The 17,914-nt window shown below is 45.9% G+C and overlaps 1 protein-coding gene across 4 annotated transcripts; it reads left to right on the top strand.

Annotated features, from left to right (window-relative positions):
• The first annotated feature begins 530 nt into the window (after positions 1-530).
• Positions 531-17,785, top strand: cep170ba (centrosomal protein 170Ba). 4 transcript variants are annotated; one of them, XM_056426209.1, is made up of 18 exons: positions 531-754; positions 1,487-1,624; positions 3,482-3,571; positions 4,373-4,453; positions 5,137-5,193; positions 5,627-5,777; positions 8,157-8,285; positions 9,055-9,546; positions 9,636-10,528; positions 11,234-11,366; positions 11,487-13,043; positions 13,839-13,980; positions 14,205-14,328; positions 14,664-14,810; positions 14,908-14,996; positions 15,439-15,532; positions 15,614-15,665; positions 15,787-17,785. In XM_056426209.1, the coding sequence occupies exons 2-18, from the start codon at positions 1,520-1,522 to the stop codon at positions 15,999-16,001; spliced, it is 4,551 nt and encodes a 1,516-aa protein (XP_056282184.1). In that variant the 5' UTR covers positions 531-754; positions 1,487-1,519; the 3' UTR covers positions 16,002-17,785. The 4 variants fall into 4 exon arrangements, with proteins under 4 accessions (XP_056282184.1, XP_056282182.1, XP_056282180.1 ...); XM_056426207.1 differs by having other exon boundaries at positions 532-748; positions 13,734-13,980; XM_056426205.1 differs by having other exon boundaries at positions 532-754; positions 13,734-13,980.
• The last annotated feature ends 129 nt before the right edge of the window (positions 17,786-17,914 follow it).

Here is a 17,914-nt window from a genome sequence, read left to right as displayed (position 1 = left end):
GATGAATAAAAAAAATGTTTCTCCAGCAAAAAGGGCACTTTACTCATCCAGGGCAAAGGGGCTGGTGCTTGAGCACCACTAGGGCTCTATCTGTGCACGTGCCTGCAGGACAGTGTCTATGAGTTAACTTATCATATGAGTACATACCGTTTACAGTTAAAGTATAATACTTGTATTTATGTATTTATGAATAAGTAAAACGTTGATTACTTTCATAGTCTGCCATTGATATTTTTACTTCATTAAAAGGTCAAATATATCTACTTATTGTATTACTTCCTACACAGCTAAAACACAAATGCCCAAACCAAACGAAAATAAATACAGAATTAGATATATTGTCACACAACATAAAAACATATTTTTTATATTACAGATGGATAAATACAATAAATAATACTTTCACTGAATAATACGAATATTTAAGTATACAAAGCTACAGGAAGCGGTTGAGTTTTTCCTGCACCCAGAAAACAAACAGAGTGAGACCTCTTACTTCATCCACCTTTCTGCTCTCGCTCCTGAGCGTTTGACGGACTTGTCAGGCGACGTCACCGTGTCGGCACAAGGGGCGTCGCGGGAGGAGAGTTTCGCCTGATTGTCATTCCCAGAGGAAGAAGAGGGTGTAATCGAACATTACCTCTCTAGCCTCACCTGGTGCGCGCTCGTTGTACATGTCGGTCGTCGAGTTTCCTCTGCTGTCGGACATTGCACGCTGGCTTCACTCTGGAGTAAAACGGAGAAGACGGTAAAGGTAACGCGACGTCCTTGTGGGATCAAACCGGTGGGAAAGACTCGTTTCCGTGAAGCCGGATGCTCGCGAGCGCTAGCTGCTAAACAGCCGTCACCGCCCCAGGTGTGAGGACAAGGCGTCACGAGACGTTAAGTAGAGTGGCATCTAAATGCTACTTGGGGGTTAATATTTCAATATTGATCTGGCAGGAATGTTTAGTTCGCGAAGGTAACAGGAAGAAGAAGAAAAGCCCCGAGCACCTGAAGTTTGAGGAGCCTGACGTTGCTCACCGGCGCTACTCTGCAACAGGTTTCCCAGCATGCTCCTTGGGACATGCGCTGGTTTTGAAGGCGTCAACACTGGCTGTGTCTTTTTTATTGAGGAAGACAATCAGCATAGTGTGAACCCACCGATTATCCTCACCTGACACATGGACACTTGTCTACTTCTGACACATGGACACTTGTCTACTTCTGACGTGGTTTACTCCCCAAGGCACACAATATGTTCACAGTGGTTATTTAATTGCATGATCACCGTCGTAACACCACTGGTATTTGCTAAACGGGTCTAATTTAGGTGAGATGATGAGGACGTCTCCCTGGTAATCCACTGATTAAGTAGTTATTTAATTCTCAGGTCTTGGATTTTGATCACGCCTCCTTGGTGTCATTCAACACACCGCTCAGGTTCCTTTGACTGACATGTTATCACGTAGTCTTTGCATGTTGTCGTGTGGTTGTCTCTTCCCAGGATGCTAAGACGATCCTGACTGGCGGCCCCAACATGAGTGTGACGTCATGGTTCCTGGTCAGCAGCTCTGGTACTCGCCACCGGTTGCCACTAGAGATGATCTTTGTTGGCAGGGATGACTGCGAGCTCATGCTGCAGGTGTGTGTCTTTTTTTAATGTTTAGGTGCGTGCGTACAAGGTGCGCCTGTGTGTGTGTGTGTGTGTTTCGCTTTGGCAATGACATTGTAGAGAAGTCCACGTTGTACACTGCAAACACCGGCAGCTTCACTGGTCTTCATTATAATATATTGTAGTTATAGTTGTATTACTCATCACTGTCGGGACAGCTAGGCACAAAATGATGTGAAACACCAGTGGGAGGCTCCACACACACTTGTGCATTTGTGACTGTAACCTGGTGACAGTGCCTCCATACAAAATTGCCCCTGACGGTCTTTCAAACAATGACTCGAAAAGGCAGCTAAAGCATTCCATTGTTTGTTTGTTTCCCCCCCTGCTGTGTTTGTTATAAACACAATTTCTCTGTGGTTGTTGTTGTAAATGCTCTCTCTCTCTCTCCCCGTATTCTCCTCACTCTGCATTTATTTCAGTGAAAGAGGAACGCTCCCTCAGAAGCAGTTGTTATACTTTTCTCAGTCAGTGCGTTATGCTCAGAAAACTCCTGCCAACCACCGATGTTGGTGAGATTGAAAAGTTGCTCAAATTTGGGTGTCGCCGGATCCAAAAGAAACCTCAGCCTCTCCCAGTCTGAAATGATGAAGACGGTCGCTCAGCCCAAGTGCTGACTGCTTCCTGCTTCGGCACAGTCAGTTTCGGCTCCAAATTGTCTTCAAACCCCTGATCTTGTGTTTCTCTTCTTTGTTTTTTTAAAACAAAGCATTGTTTTCATTTCTAATCCCAGCTGAGTTTCTGTAACATGAAAATCCTGTTTGACGTGAAAACCAGAGTAGGTGAAGTCATACCACATAGCGTAGCTGAGGGCCTCGACTTGATGTTTGAATTTTCCATGACAACTGGACCATATAACTCCTATAATTGTATTTAGCCTCGTCCAGTGGTGTAATTCTGGTTTCCTGGCACCAGAGCAAACATTTTCTCTGTGATAAGATTGTCTAACTCAACCGCGAGTACTAACTCGCAAAACATAAAGAATAAAAATCTAACGTTTCTTCAAGAAAGCCAAACTACAACATACCATAAGTAAACGCATTCAAGTGCCACTGAAGTGATAATCTGTTAATTCAAGGTATAGTCAGAAAAGAAGTGTTTTTAGTTTCCGGCGGGAGGTGGACAGACTTCCTGCTGTCAGCGGGGAGCTCGTTCCTCCAATGAGGAGCCAGGACAGCAAACAGTCTGGATTTTGTCGAGTGATTAACTCAAAGTGACGGAGTCTCAAGTCGTTTGGTTGATGCCGAGCGGAGCAGAGTTTATTTAAGCCCGACTATCGGTCCTTTGAAGGACGGTGCTAACTGGTTAATGAGTTTGTCAGTCGCCCTCAATCTTTGATCTTTGTGACAACGAGTCCCTGATGGTTAGAGAAGAGTCCGTCTGATCGCTTTTGCAGTTTGCCCATAATTGATGGAAAGATACAATCACACGTTTCCTCTGATCGATCATGTGCACACGTCACAGACGGAGCTATTGGGAACGTTGTCTTTGGTAATGACAACGAGACCTCAGTGTAATCTATTGCACAGGCTGGTTTGTAGTGTGTTCAAGCGATCATGATCATGATAATGATGGATAATGATTATTTTCCTCACGGATTAATCTACCAATTATTTGCTTGGCTAGTTCATGGAATGTCCAAACGGTCACACAGTTTCCCAGGAGCCCAAAGGGATCTCTTCAGACAATTGTTTTGTCTGAAGTAAAGAAGCAATTGTCCTACATTGGAGGAACAGATAATTGGTGTTTATGCTTGAAAAGTTACCTCTACGATTAAACACTGATCGACCAATCATTTCCTCATCGTGACTTTTTGCTTTGTTGCAGTCCCGTAGTGTCGACAAGCAGCACGCTGTGATCAACTACGACACGGACACCGACGAGCACATGGTGAAGGACCTGGGCACCTTGAACGGGGTGAGTGAGTCCGTCTCTGTGATGGAGGAGCCAGCCCCAGAGCACAGAACACCTCTCTTACCTCTCTTTGTGCGGTTGGTAGAACTGTGGTAATCGAGAGACTGGTTTTTCCTGCTGGCCTAGGCCCCCTTTTTTGTCTTCCCATTCTTTTGATCTCACTCTCTCCAGCCCCCCTCTCTCTCCCTTCACCGCTCTGCTGCCACTTCACCGCACCATTATCCCAATGGAATCCAGAGTTACCAGTGGGAGAAACCATTCATTGTTCTCAAGAGAGCGTTTCTTTTGGTCTTGGTAACTGCAGCCAAGGGGATCAGAGCAGCACAGTGCAAGGACCTGTAACTGACATCTAACATTGCTGTGCCCCCCCCCCCTCCCCTCTCATATTCTTAATTTGGTCTGTCCAGTGCAACATATATGATGTATAGTCATAGACTGTCCAGACTTCTCGTTCTTTATAGTTAGTGATCTAATGGTAAACTCTGGATTCACTGTCTCCCCTTGTGTTAGTTCATGCAGAATAAATCAGATTTGATAAACAACCTGACACTGTTGTCTGTATTTCCACCTGGCCATGAAACATTCCACAAAATCTGAGCCAACCATTGCATAACAACATAATCTCATCAGAGTTTTAATGTGCCATGTGGATTAACTTTCAATGGGGAAAAGCGCCAATGGCAAAGCACCTTACAGTATCTGGGAGTGCCACGAGGAATTAGAGAGCCAGTCACCTGTGAGTCCACATGTTTCCTTAATTAATGACCGGTCAAAGTTGAGCTTGATGTTTTCTTTATTTTGCAGACGTTTGTGAATGACCTAAGGATCCCAGACCAGACATACATCACCCTCAAGCTCTCTGATGTCATTCGTTTTGGCTATGATATCCTTTTTTTATATCAGCCTTCAAATTTGAGTCTCGTGTTTGGTGAAACTTTGGTGCCTGTGTGATGTATGTATGCAGAGCTTCTGTTCTCCAGTTGGCGCAGTTTGAGTTGAGTGAAATGAGCCAGTGGTCGGCGACGCATTTTTGACATTTTATTTTCCCACTGCGAGCTTTCACTTCCATCGGCATGTTAATCTCCTGTGGTTTTTCAGTTATGGGTTTTAGATTATGGTCAACTGTGAACACAAAATGTCCTGCACCCTTTGAACCCCAGAACAGAAAAGACATTTACGGCAAGATAACATGGTGGGGTGGGGGGGTATTGGAGCTGTTCTATAGTCACCATTGTGTGGCATGTGATGTTGCCGGTTTCAAGGAGCGAAAGAAGCTTTGCGAAGTGCAGCGAGTCTGTGCTGCTTATCTGTGTTCCTCCTTGCATGCAGCAGTTTAACGTACTTTTGAACTCCTTGGGGGGGCCACGGGGTAAACAAAGCATGAGAGGCAGTTCAGTAAAAGAGAGCTGCACACGTGCTAAACTTTAGGTTACAGATTTGGAGTTTGTACGTTTTTCTTCAGCTCATATCTTTTGTGGAAGGCCATATACTAACTGAATATATGTGTATGATCCAGTTGTTTTACAAAAATCTACCTATGTGTGTGTACTTTAACTCCTCCTGCACATGCTCATGTATATATCCTGGAGAGAAGTCAACACAAGGTACCAGAGGAAGCTCTTAAAGTAAGTAGTATCGACTGTACCTGTTCAGGCTAGCAGGGCTGATGCCCTCGCTATGGATCCTTTAATGAGAAAGTGAAGTGCTCATCTTTTATCTTCATAATTAGATAATCTGTTGATTTTTTTGGTATGTATTCTAACAAATGAAATATCACAAAGGATTACAAACAAACGGACTAAACCAAACAATACGCAGCTTTTCCATTCAAGGCCCTCCTTATTTTTATTTATCAAATCTGCATTTGAATGTATGTTTTAAAATTGTAACTTTGGAATGTCACTGTTTTCTGCCAGATAAAAGGTATCATAAACTTAACTGTGTGCAGAAGTCTCTGGTGGAAAGTCACACTCCTACTGTGTCTGTCTGACCGATACATCTGTAATGATTGTTGTTTGATCTAATCCCGCTCCCCCCCCCCCCTCTCTCTTTCTGTAGCATGAGAAGTACAGCAGCCAGTTTCAGCTTAGTATCAAAGCCCTGCAGGCAAAGGCGAAGGAGAAACAGCAGCTCCAGAGGTCGGAGAAGAGCAAAAGCCCCGCTGTCAAGCTGCTGCAGAAGGCTGAACGAAAAGCCCAATCTCTCACAGGTAAACGATGCCAGCACGTAATCCACCAACATGTATACAGCAGGAAGGCAGCAGGTTTTATCCATACAGAATGAGGTGAACTGTTGTTGTTGCCTGAGAGGATCTGTTCTCGCTGAAGTGGATTTGAATACCGCGTTCACGCACGTGAGGAAGTTGTCTCTTCCGCGTGACTTTGGCTGTCGATCGCTCGGTAAGTCGTCGGCGCTCCGCCGGTGTGAGATTAGGCTGCTGCGTGAGCTCCTGAGACGTCGGTAAGGGCACAGATCACGACGCCCCGGCGTTGGCCAAAAGAAGGCTTGACGAGCCGTCTCATCTCTCACAGCCGTTCCTAACGCGTAACGAGAGGTGGGGAGTTGCCAAGCACGGCGGTGTTGTATCCACATCTGTGGTAGAAAAATTAAAAAGGTGTTCAGGGGTTTTGGTGCCAAGTTGGCACGGCTGTCAATGTCGCCCATGGTGGCTTTGTTGCAGCTTGTGTTTCCAGTTGCTTCTCTGCCCTCTCCTGTCCTGGTTAACCCAGTACGGTGGAGACCAGTGGAGACCAGTGGGAGAACTCTGAGTTCAAGTGAAGCATTTTGACATGCTGACTACACCTTTTCCAGCTGCTGTTGATTTAGCAATTCTCGTGCTTTCTGTTGCACAAACGCCGCGAGCTGAGAGGGAAACCTACAACTGCTTAAAATGTGACTTTTACAGCACTAGGCTCATATCCCACTGAGTTCCATACAAATGCATAATTGAACTGCATAACTTTGGAAAGCACTTTGTTCTCTAGAACAATGGTAAGTAATGGGAGGGCAGTTGTATCACCTGCAGCTATACGCTGACGACAGGGATCTTGTAAACCCGTGACTGTGTACTCTTTGTTGAACATGGAGCTGTGTTGACTGGGGGCCATGCAGTCCTGCCAGCAGTATGACACCCGCCTTGTGTTGTTGTGACCCAATCCACCAATTGCATAACAAAACGAGTATCCTCTGTCGCTATAAGATAAGGATCGGATTTCATCGTCGGAGAACAAAACCGCACCTGTGTTCCACACTTAGCCGCAGACATGAAGAACAGTCGACTGCTCGTTTCCTCCGTCCTGCACAAACTAAACCTGCTTATCAATGTTGACGTCATGCAAACAGATTCCTTTTGGCTGCATTTGTTTGACTGGAGAACTTGTGATAATGTTTGTTTTTCTGGTGCACTCTGGACTGGATGTTTCGTTTCTCAATTCTGTTACTTATTTTCATTGTGCTGTGGCTGGTTTTCCCATGCAGATGTACTGGATGTGGAGTCTGACCAATCCTCCAACTGTCCTCAGGGCAGGACACTTCCCTTGTAGTGTGTGACCAGGCCTACCTCACTCTGCCAGGACCCGAGGCGATTTAGTATTTACAAAAAGGGCATTAAATGGATAGTTCACCTCTTGCCTGATGCTGTACACATCAGCACTACTTAATTTATAATGTACGAATCAATGTTTTTAGGAATTGCTCATGTAGTGACTTATTTTATAATCCAAAATGTCTTATTAAGATCACCTAAAAAAAAGGAGCGCTATCTGAGACAAATCCTCCAACTGATCTGAAATTAGTTTAATAGGGTTCGAATAGGATTTTGGTAAACTTGACGAACATTTATTTCCCGGTCTGCTGTCTGACGGTTGTGCTCTCTTTGTCTCTACAACTGAGCTCAGCCCACTTTTAGTTTTGACACTGGTCCATGTTTTCTTAAACTAAAAGGAGATTATTGGCTAAGGGGGAAAGGAATTAGTAATGTGTGTGTGTGGCAACAGTAGTGAAGTGCTGTAGATGCTTATAATTGTGAAGCCCCCACATTAAAATCCAGAGAGCTTGTTTAGTCTCTGTATCAGGCCAACAAGCGTCTTCTGGATTATCTGATTAGTGCCACAGAGACTAGCTGGACTGGCAAACCAGCGACTAAACACCAGGTCAGAGGCGGCATCACAGTGTTCACCCCCTCCATTGTTTTCAAAGGTTAATATGCTAACGGTGCTCACAGTTCGCAAGAAGCCTCCCTTTAGATAAAGTCTTTATCCGATCTCTTGTGTAGTTTGTTTTCATTAATGATTAGGATTAGTTTTGACCCGATTGGACTGGAAAAACAGTTTGTGTGGTGCAGCTCGTCTCACAGTTGGACCCTCATTAAACTCTGTCATGGGAATGATGGAGAATTGTAAAAAGCCCAAAGGCTACCGGTACATGTTGTTGTTGCAAAACCAAACTCAGACACAACATTGCTTCATCATGTGTCTAACATACACTCATTGCCTTATACATACGAGATGCTGTGTACATTCAGTTCTTTGTTTGACTCTTTCTTTCCTGAGTTTATCCACGCGCCTAATGGTGTGTGTTTGTCTGTTAGCTGCCACAGATTCTCTGATATCCAAGCCGACTCCTCTCTATGGCCAACCGTCCTGGTGGGGGGAGGATGAGGACGCAGCCAACAAAACGAAGAACAGAGGTGGAAAATTGCCAGAACAGGGGTTTTCAGGTCAGAGAATGTCTTTTATATCTTTACTAACGTGTACCAACTACTGACTAAATTATAGTATTCACACTGAAGTGTTTGTATCTTCGTGTGTTGTGAGAAGTGTTATTTGTGCCATAATTGCATTGGCTCTTCCCACATCTGTGAATTGGATCCTGATTCGTAAAGACAGGTTATTCTGTGGCACTGCTCTCTGATGCCGTTTGTGGGTTACTTGGAGACGGATGGTGTGAAGCCCAAAGCAGGTCTCTGGGCGCTGGTCGTGGACTGGTAGCCAGGCCACACCGTGCCAGGCCAGTGTGGGCATCGCCTGTCTGCCTCATGATGGATTATGACCCTCTAAACTTCTGGGGGGTGGGGGGGGGAGGGTGATCGTTTGCCTCACTGTGTCCAGGCTGATTATTCCCACTCGGCTGCCTCTGAGCTGCTGAAGTGATATTTGGCTGCGTCCCACTGGCACCCGAAGACCAACTGGCAGATTAGTTTTCTTGGTCTAACTGCTGGAATCCTTGTTATTTATGGCTCCTTCTTTCAGGGATTGTGCGACAGTGACATCCCAGTCATCTCAATCACTTTTCTTAGATTTTCTATAATTGTGAGCTTGAAGAGCAACCTCAAACCCAAACTAAACATACACAATGTTTCTTTTATAAAAAAATAGCCAAACGTGGTTGTCATCTGTCACTGGGTAGATTAAAGTATGTAGAACCATCACTAATGCCTGCTGTGCATCTGTGTGTTCGCTGTCCTCAACAATCTTCACTTCTAACAGAGTCTGCTAAAGACGTGTCCAGATATGAGGTCAACGGTTCTTTGTCCGAGAACCAAGTCAAGTCCATCTTCTCCTACCGCCAGGAGCCAAGCTACTTTGAGATCCCAACAAAGGAGTTACAGCAGCGACCTGCCAAGAAACCTGAATCACAGGTCGACGAGGTTCCCACAAAAGACACTCCAGATCCCACCGGGGTTGTCTCCTCCACACCTCCCGTGGTCCAGAGCCATGCCTCCTTCACAATTGAATTTGATGAATGCATGCCAGGTAGAATGAAGATCAAGGACCACGTGACCAAGTTCTCTTTCCGCCAGCAGCAGAAGCTTCCTTCCACAGAGGTTGTCAACACACCCAGTGAGGTGATATCGGCAGAAAGCAAAGTTTCTGATTGGCTCGTCCAGACTAATGCCAGCATCATGATGAAGAAGAGGTCACAGGCTGAAGACGCACATAGCACAAACAGTGACTCGTCACTCCTGAAGCCCACAAAGGGTGAGTTACTTGTACATTTTTACCAACACGAGCTTCGATTGCAATAATGTACAAGCTCCAAAGCTTACTTGTGTTTTTTCCATCCCCAGCACACCACCCCACGGATGGCTCTCGCAGTGATTCAGAGCATCCTGCAATCAACGGAAGGGATTTCCTCCAATCAGCACCTCAGATTGGGTACCAGGTGTCTCCGCAACCCCTGAGAGCCTCCCCGCCACACCGCGTTGCCTCCCCCGACTCTGAGGAGCCCTTGTCCTACTCTCCGCCAGAATCTCAGTCCTTATCCAGTCTTGGCAAAGCTGAGCCTCACCAAGCCTTTGTTATTGAATTCTTTGACGATGACCTAAGAAAGAAGCGCTCCCAGTCTTTCACGAATAACACGTCTCCACCTGAGCCCTCAAGCCTGAGGGTCCAGCTGGAGAAGGCGAGGAAGAGCTCAAGCCCACCTGGGGAGAGACGAGTCCCGTCTCCAGCCTCCACCACTCCACCAACTCAACAATTCACCGTCCCCCTGAAGGGTCCCGCTTCCACAGGCTTCCAGAGAGCTGGCTCTCTACGAAGGGAGAAGACGGAGGACCGGATCAGCACCAGTTCTTCCTCTCGCTCCACTTCATTTGTATCTGTGAGACCGTTTAGCAGTGTGGGCCGGAGGTCCAAACTCGCCCAGGAATTTAAAGCTGAATTTCTCAAAACTAAATCTAGTCCCCCTACAATAGCTAAAACAGAGACAGTGGTTGCATCACAGACGAGTCCCGTTTCATCTACAGCTTCCTACCAGCCACAGACTTCCTCTCCTCTCCACCAGCCTGTTCCCCTCAAGGCCCCCTTGATGCCCGTGTCGTCTCAGGATGCGGAGGTCAAGAGCCCCCATGCTGGCCCCAAGAATGAGGAGGAGGACAGTCTGAGTGACGCAGAAACGTACACCATTGAAGGAGATGTTCAAGATAAAGAGCTAGAAGAGGCACGGAGCAGGATTGACCTGGCAAGTTTCTTTCTCCATTTATGTAAATGTGGCTAATAATGGCAACATGTTGCTTCAAGGAAAAACGTGTCTCCAGTGTCTTGAGTCTTGGGAGAAAGTCCCACTCACAATAAGCAATTACTTGCACTGCTTGGTTCCTGACAGGCGTTTGGTGTTTTTGAGAGACCAGAGCGAACCGACCAGCGTGAAGCAGAAACATCATCAGCTTTTAGGCCTGTTAATGTTGGGAGCAGCGTAGGCAGAGTAGCAGTGGGAGGGGGGGGGGGTGAAGCTCCAGAACAGAGTCTGGTCAAGGTAACCCTTCCTGCTCCGAGTGATCAATGATTAGATGGAATAATTTGATCGCCAATTCTAAAGACAGTTAATAATGTGTTGGGTCAGTATAGCATCATGTTCAAGTGTTCAAACCAGCATGTGATGCTGTCCTGATTTGCCTTCTTTGGATTTCTTCAATTATTTTGCTGCATCTTTATTGATTTCTAGACGAGCCTCATCATATAAGGCAGGGAAGAAAAGTTTTATTATCACAGTTACTCCATATTTACCCATGAAAAAGATTATATCTTGTGTCGTCTGTTGTTTGTCATATTCACTTTAGTTTTTTTGTTTACTAAGAAAATCATATAATTAGTAACGACAATTGTTTCCCCCATGTTTCATCTATTTTGTAAAGATATCGAATAAGTTGTTTGTTATCTCCTGCAGGTTCAGCTGCCAGTGTTACAGGGGGCTCCTAAGTGGATGTCTTGCTGGGCCAGCTTGGCAGACAGCTACACAGAATATGTCCCGTCGTCTGGCCCCTTTGACATGTCGCCCCAGATGGAGCTGTCAGGAGGGGGTAAATAACACCTGAGCAGACATGCATTTATTTGAAATTATAATGAGACACCCTGATGAATATGAATGATATTCCGTTTAAGTGTGTGTGGTTAATATGCATTAAACTGTTTCACTTCAGCACGAGGGACAATCACCCACGAGGCCACGGTCAGCCGACACCACGACAGCGCCGACTCTGATGGCTCGAGAACTCGGCGCGTCCTGCCCCAGGTACCCCTGGGCGAGAACAGTGACATTCCAGCTCCCAGCATTCATGTTCATTATGACCCGCATTCAACATTTGATGTCGGAGACAGGAGCATGGTTGACCTCATGTCTCAGGATAGCCCTCACAGGTTATCGGTGCATGACGACGTAGAGCCTGACAGCCTGAGTGATGCCAGCAAGTCAGATGAGGGTTCCATCATCGAGCAAAGGAGGAGACCGCCGTCAGACAGCGAAGCAAGGAGAAGTGAGGACCAACTCCCTGCCAAGTCCACATCATTCTACATTGGGTCAGCCGAGTCCCAACCTGAACTTGGGGGCTCAAACCCGATCACCCCCAATACTGAAATAAAACATGCAAACAGCACTTTCTCAACAGCCACCTTGACCAAACCGAGAGCTAACCCGGACTCTGGAAAGGTCAAGTCCAGTGTGTTATCTCCGGTCCTGAGCCGGAGTCCAGAGTCCAGAGAGGGCCCCGTAGGCGGATTAATCAGACAAGAGAGCTTCACCAAGGATCAGCCGAGCAATGCCAGATTGCCCAACATCTCTAGCCTGCCGGTTCAGAGAGGCCTAAACCCCGAGTCATTCCAGGGAACCTGCAATCAGGACACGCATTCTTATCTCAAAGAGACGGAGGATGTTCTGGCGGTTCTGGAGGCCAAACTCCAAGCAGGACAATCGGAGACAACACCGTCTCCAATAATGGACTCTCTTTCTGCAGAGTCGGATGTGGATACCTCCAGCACAGTCAGCCAACAAAGCAATAAGACCAGGCCAAACATACTGCCTACAAAACCCTCCGTCACTGGCTTCCATAGGGAGAGGTCTTCAGCCGGGATATCTAGTCAGGACCCCAGTCGCCAGTCCACCACGCCAGAAAGGCAGCGCTCTCAGGGAGAAGACGGCAACAATAAAATGGAGTCTGTCCGGAGACCGGTCGGCCTGAGACGTAGTGTTGGGAAATATGGCTCCACGGACCTAAGTGACGACCATCAAAGCTTACCTTACTCGGATCAGGAATCTAACAACTACCAATCCCGGAGAAAATACACAGTGCCCCTTCAGAAGGAGGACGCCAAGATCTCTAGAGCATCCCAGGTCTTGACTCGTGCCAGCAGCTTTTCTGCCCCAAGACCCACCAGAGCGTCCATGCTCCGCCGTGCTCGCCTGGGAGAAGCTTCGGACACCGAGGGCACGGAGACGGACAGGCCGTCCCACGAGGCGGGCAATGCCCAAACTCGAGAAACCAAGAAGCTCTCCAGGCTGGATATGCTGGCGATGCCTCGCAAGCGGACGAGCTCATTCAACGCACCCAGCGACACCGAGGCCTCCTCCACCGGCAGCTCGGTTCGAAGGGGTTCTGCAACGGGGTCGAAGCCTGTAGAAAGGCCGCTGAAGGCGCCGCTCAACAAGGCGCCAATCACCCGCGGACGATCAAGCAGCGCCAAATATGCTGGGAGCACCTCAAGTGAGTAGAAGTTGAATGAGTGCAACATCTCGTGTATCCAGTCACTCAGTCAACCCGACTTAAAACACTGCTGCGTGCCTGGAAAGCATCAGTGGTGAACACAGTGGTGGATTGGTTTGATAGTCAGTCCTCATGCCATGTGTTTCAGGAAGTAACACCTGGGTTCTATACCGCAGCTTTTAAGTGTTATTTTGGAGGGGAATTGACTCTTCACATTCACGTGCATCAATAACGCTAACGGTTCATATTTTTGTGGTGGCACAGTTTTGAAATCCACTTTTTCCAGCTGTATTGTATTATTTGCTCTTTGTATTAATAAATGAGGATTCTCAGGCCATGATGGAGATTAATATTCTAGCCACGTCCTAAATGGTTTATACTAAACAACCCAATCACTATATGGTACTCGGTGGCTGTTCGGTGGAAGTACTCATTTCAGTTTGTGTATGTTTTTCAATCTGAAACGTAAAATGAAAAACCTCAGCCATCTTCATGATTACAATGTAGCTGAACAAATGAGCACTTTCACAGCAGCGTTTCTGTCTCTTGGTCTGGGGAGGGTTTTGGTGGCATCTAATATGCTTTGTGGTGTTTTTCTTGGCTGTATTCTTTGATGTTATTTCTCTTTTTTTTTCTCCGGTTTTCCTCTATCCTCCACCTCCGTAACTCACACCAATGCACAACGCCAAGGCTCCAGGAGACGACACAAAGGCTCTGACTATATCTCGACCTCAGATGAGGAGTACGACTCAAACCAGAGCACTCCTAAACACAAACGCTCCCAACCTTCCTCAGCTTCCCATATTCCGCGGGATCTTCCGCGGCCTAAGCCGATGGTTGCCCTGCGGCCAAAACCTCGCTGCAGAGATTCTGAAGAAGAGAACAATGAGAGAGAATCCTCACAGGGTTGGTCCAGTCACAGCTCTGAGATTGCACGGTAAGGGATATCACAAGTTTTAAAAACTTCTGATTGACATGATAATATGAATTGAAGTGTTACTCTGTCACTTACACATGCAGCCTCTAGCTTTTCAATTCCTGCATTTACCATTAAAGAGCCTAAAGATATCAAGGATTTCACTTCATGCAGAATAGTGTTAATATAATGCAGATTATTATACCTGTCAGACATCTTTCTAACACGTGTTCTTTGTCTGCTAGATTGAGTCAAGACCTGGCGAAAGACCTCGCGACCTTGGCCAGAGAGATCCATGACGTGGCAGGTGATGGCGAGCCACAAAACCCTGAAGGGGAGAGCAGTGCGCCGGTGATCGCTCATGAACAGGTACATGAAGCGCATTCTTTGGGCTGTTGCGGCTTTACCGAACGCATAACATCTATGACATCAGCTGACTAGAACTGAAGAGGGCCGTGTGCCCTTTTGTTGAAAGAGGAAGTATCTGTGTGTTTGTTGCAGATCCTTATATCGTACATTGTTCTGCTCTGGCTGTGCACGTCTGGTGCGGTTATGTAATTATGTCAGATTTAATCTAAGGTGTCACTAAATTGTTCCTGTAAATTATGGTTTCATCTCCTTGCCTTTTTAATCACGTCAGTAAAAAAGAAAAGAGACCACCCGTCTCTCTTTTACGGTAAAACTTGAGTCTGATTGTGTTGCAGCTGGTTCATCGTCGTCTCCCAGAAGCTGGCTTGAACTACCGGAGGGTCTCACCTGGCTCTATATCGTCAAGGGAACCCGACCAGAGTGACCACGAACAGAACACCAGCGCCAACAGAACACTAACGCGAGCCCAGATCCGAGATGAGGTCTCACACCAATGCGTCCTCTCATTTGTTTTTACAATCCTGTGTGATGCTAGCTCCGCGGGGGGGTCATTATAAAATACTTCTTTCGTTCCTTCAGGTCTTTGCGGACAATCTGATGCTGAGTCCAGTGTCACAGATCATCATCGCCATCAGAGAAAACACAGAGCAACTCGCTGAAAAGATTAAGTAAGCTGTCACTTGAACATCCTTTGTTCCCAAGCTTCGGCTGCGATTGATGAACAGCCATTGATCCTGTCTGGCAATACTGAGCCAATAATCTTATGAAACGAGAGTAACTCATCAGTCAAAGCTGACGATATGGGACGGAGATGTAATCTTCTGAACAGATTAGATGCAGATAAAACCCTTGGTGTTTAAATGTTTCCATTGTGAGATGAACCACAGTTTGTTGTTTTTTTACAACCCCCAAAAACCACAAGATGTCGAAGAAGAAACATTTAATTTAGTATTGATTTAGTTTAGCTAAGTAACCACAATCATAAGAGAGCCCAGCTCTCAGTTTTACAGACTAAATATATTCTAAATCCTGAAGTGTCGCTTGTCCCTGTAAAGGAGAACAGTAAGAAGCAAACGTTGTAACAAGTGTGTTTGGGTGTTGTGCATTCAGGGTCCTTTTCCAGGACAGAATGGATATCTGGGACGAATTTGAGGTCACGGTGAACTCTGACAATGATGCTCCTGTTATCAAAACCTCCAACAAGGTTGGTGTCTTGTGTTTGTCAATATTGAAGTTAAATGAATGCTCGTTGAATGTTGAAATAAGTTGGTCATCTGTATTTCAGGAAATCACAACTATCTTGAAAGAACTCATGAGGGTTCAACGACAACTTGAGAGTGAGTCGAGTCAACCTGACCCTGCTATTAACAATACGTCATAAATAATCTTCATAGTACATTTGTGTCATGAAGCCAATTAATCATCTAAAAACCTTTTTCATGTTATTCCCCCCCACAGTCTTCAACACGGTCTTGGAGCCCAGTGGGCAGCTCGACAACTCTAAGGCCTCTGTGGTCTCCTCCTCATCTGGAGTTCGGCCCTCCCGACCTCCCGCCTCACGAGACTGGAGAACGATCCACCCTGTCTCCAAACGGGGCGGCGGCCCGAGGCCCAGTGAGGGTGTCAGGAGGGCCGTGACACCGGACGATCTAAGAGCCGGATATTTGGTCTGAAATGGGCCAAAAACGGTTCCGCCTGGGCTGAAATTCTGCCGTCACTCTTCAAACGCAGGTGTCGGACCATTGTTCACACAATGAAAGTAAAAGGAGGGGAAGTGAGACTCAACAGATGTGTAGCCTCTCGTACACGCAAACATACACACAAATGCACTCTGAGCAGCACACACCTCACACACACACGCACACAGCGGTGTAACTCACAGTGAAGCCTGCACTACGTGCGCTCAGTGGGAGGCCCACACATGAGGTGAATTTTTAAGGAAGTACCAAAATACTTCAATAAACCTCACGTTGGACGGGCCTCCAAGCTATACTTGATTCTCTTTTTGTGAGAGGTTGATTCCTTTTTTTGCCAATGACATGAGCAACATTGCTGATTTAATGAGCTCATTGTATTTACTTGGTTTATTTGAAAACCTGCTTGAGAATAATCATCTCAGGAAAATCTACTAAATACTATATATATATATACATACATATACACACACACACCTTATTTATATATAGATAATAAATAAAGTTTCTATGTTTCGTGACAAATCACATTTTTGAGGAAATATTAGCCCATGGATATTTGTGTATAAAGAACTGCAGTACCACCAGCAGATCATAGTACTGTGTTTTTGAATCCTCAGGAAACCAATTTCTATTCTAGTGTTTTTGTCTGTTTGCCACCTTTATCTTTGTGGACAAGATTTATCACAGAATGTAAATAATATTTATTAGGGGTCTTTTGTGAGACCTGTAACCAAGACAACATGACCTTGGGAGCGTAAGTAGACTCTAGTGCCAGACCGAGTAGTGCTTTCTTCCACCGTTGCTGTTAACCAACTTCTTGAGTATTTATTCTGTTAACATGTCCCATTGCATCGACTGTCCAGGCCTGTTTTTTGTCTGGCTGGAGATGAAAATCTGTCTGCAATGTGTGGTCTGACTGGTAGGAGGGACTCAGTTTAGTCACCTGGCAACCACAAACTCAAGTGGCTATAAAACAAGCTTTTTTAAGCATTCCTGGTTTGTATTTGTGTCAAACACACTTTTGGGGGCTTAAAACAATTTTTTGTCGTGAGCACAGTTCTCTCTGAGATTTGGCCAAAGTCGAGCATTAACCTGACAGGAATGAGTTCCCTCATCCCCGATTGTGTTGAGCTCGTCACACCTCACTGCACCGTCACATGCTCAAGAGCTCTCGGAGCCCTGTGGCGAGATTATGTTTCCTGTCACACGGTCACTTCTGATGGGACCGGAGAAGTCATTTTATCAGTCAATCGTGTGAAGCTGTAAATCTTACAATCAGTTTGACATTCTGTCACAATGTAAATATCTAAAGATATCGACTTCTTACAAATTACCTCTCAATCTTGTCTTTTGCACTTCGGGAGTACGACATTGTCCCCTCAACTCGATATGCTGCAAACTGAAGGTTGCTGCGACCCAGTTCACCAGCAGGTTCCCCTTTCCCCTTCTCCCTGTCCAGACGGTCCATGTGACCGTCACTGGGACGTCCTGTAAGTGCCACCGAGCTGTGGGCCAGTGGTTGTTTACAAAGTCACGCTCAATTGAATGTTTGTCCGATTGACATCAGTTGCTCAAAGTGTTGCTGCTATGTCGTTGTTGTTTGTCAAACGTGTGTCCCCTTTTTTGATTTCCGTGTGTTTCTCTGTGATGATTTGGTTGAAATCTTGCTGTCTTGTAAGCTGGTATTTATGTTTGTTTTTCTGTTGAATTTGATAAGCGGTGATTGTAGATTTTTCAAATAAATTTGATGAAGAAAACTGTTTTTTGTGATTTACTTTTATTCACTTGCTACACTTTTTTGTTTGGTCCCGAGCAAATGCATGTTTCAGAACTTGAACTGAAAGTGAAAACAGGAACTGCGCTACGATATACCTGGAAGCAGATGTTTC

The sequence above is a fragment of the Pseudoliparis swirei genome, chromosome 11, assembly GCF_029220125.1.
Source record: "Pseudoliparis swirei isolate HS2019 ecotype Mariana Trench chromosome 11, NWPU_hadal_v1, whole genome shotgun sequence".
Taxonomy (NCBI): domain Eukaryota; kingdom Metazoa; phylum Chordata; class Actinopteri; order Perciformes; family Liparidae; genus Pseudoliparis; species Pseudoliparis swirei.
Note: the sequence above shows the minus strand (reverse complement) of the source record. Positions and strands in the feature narration are given on the sequence as shown.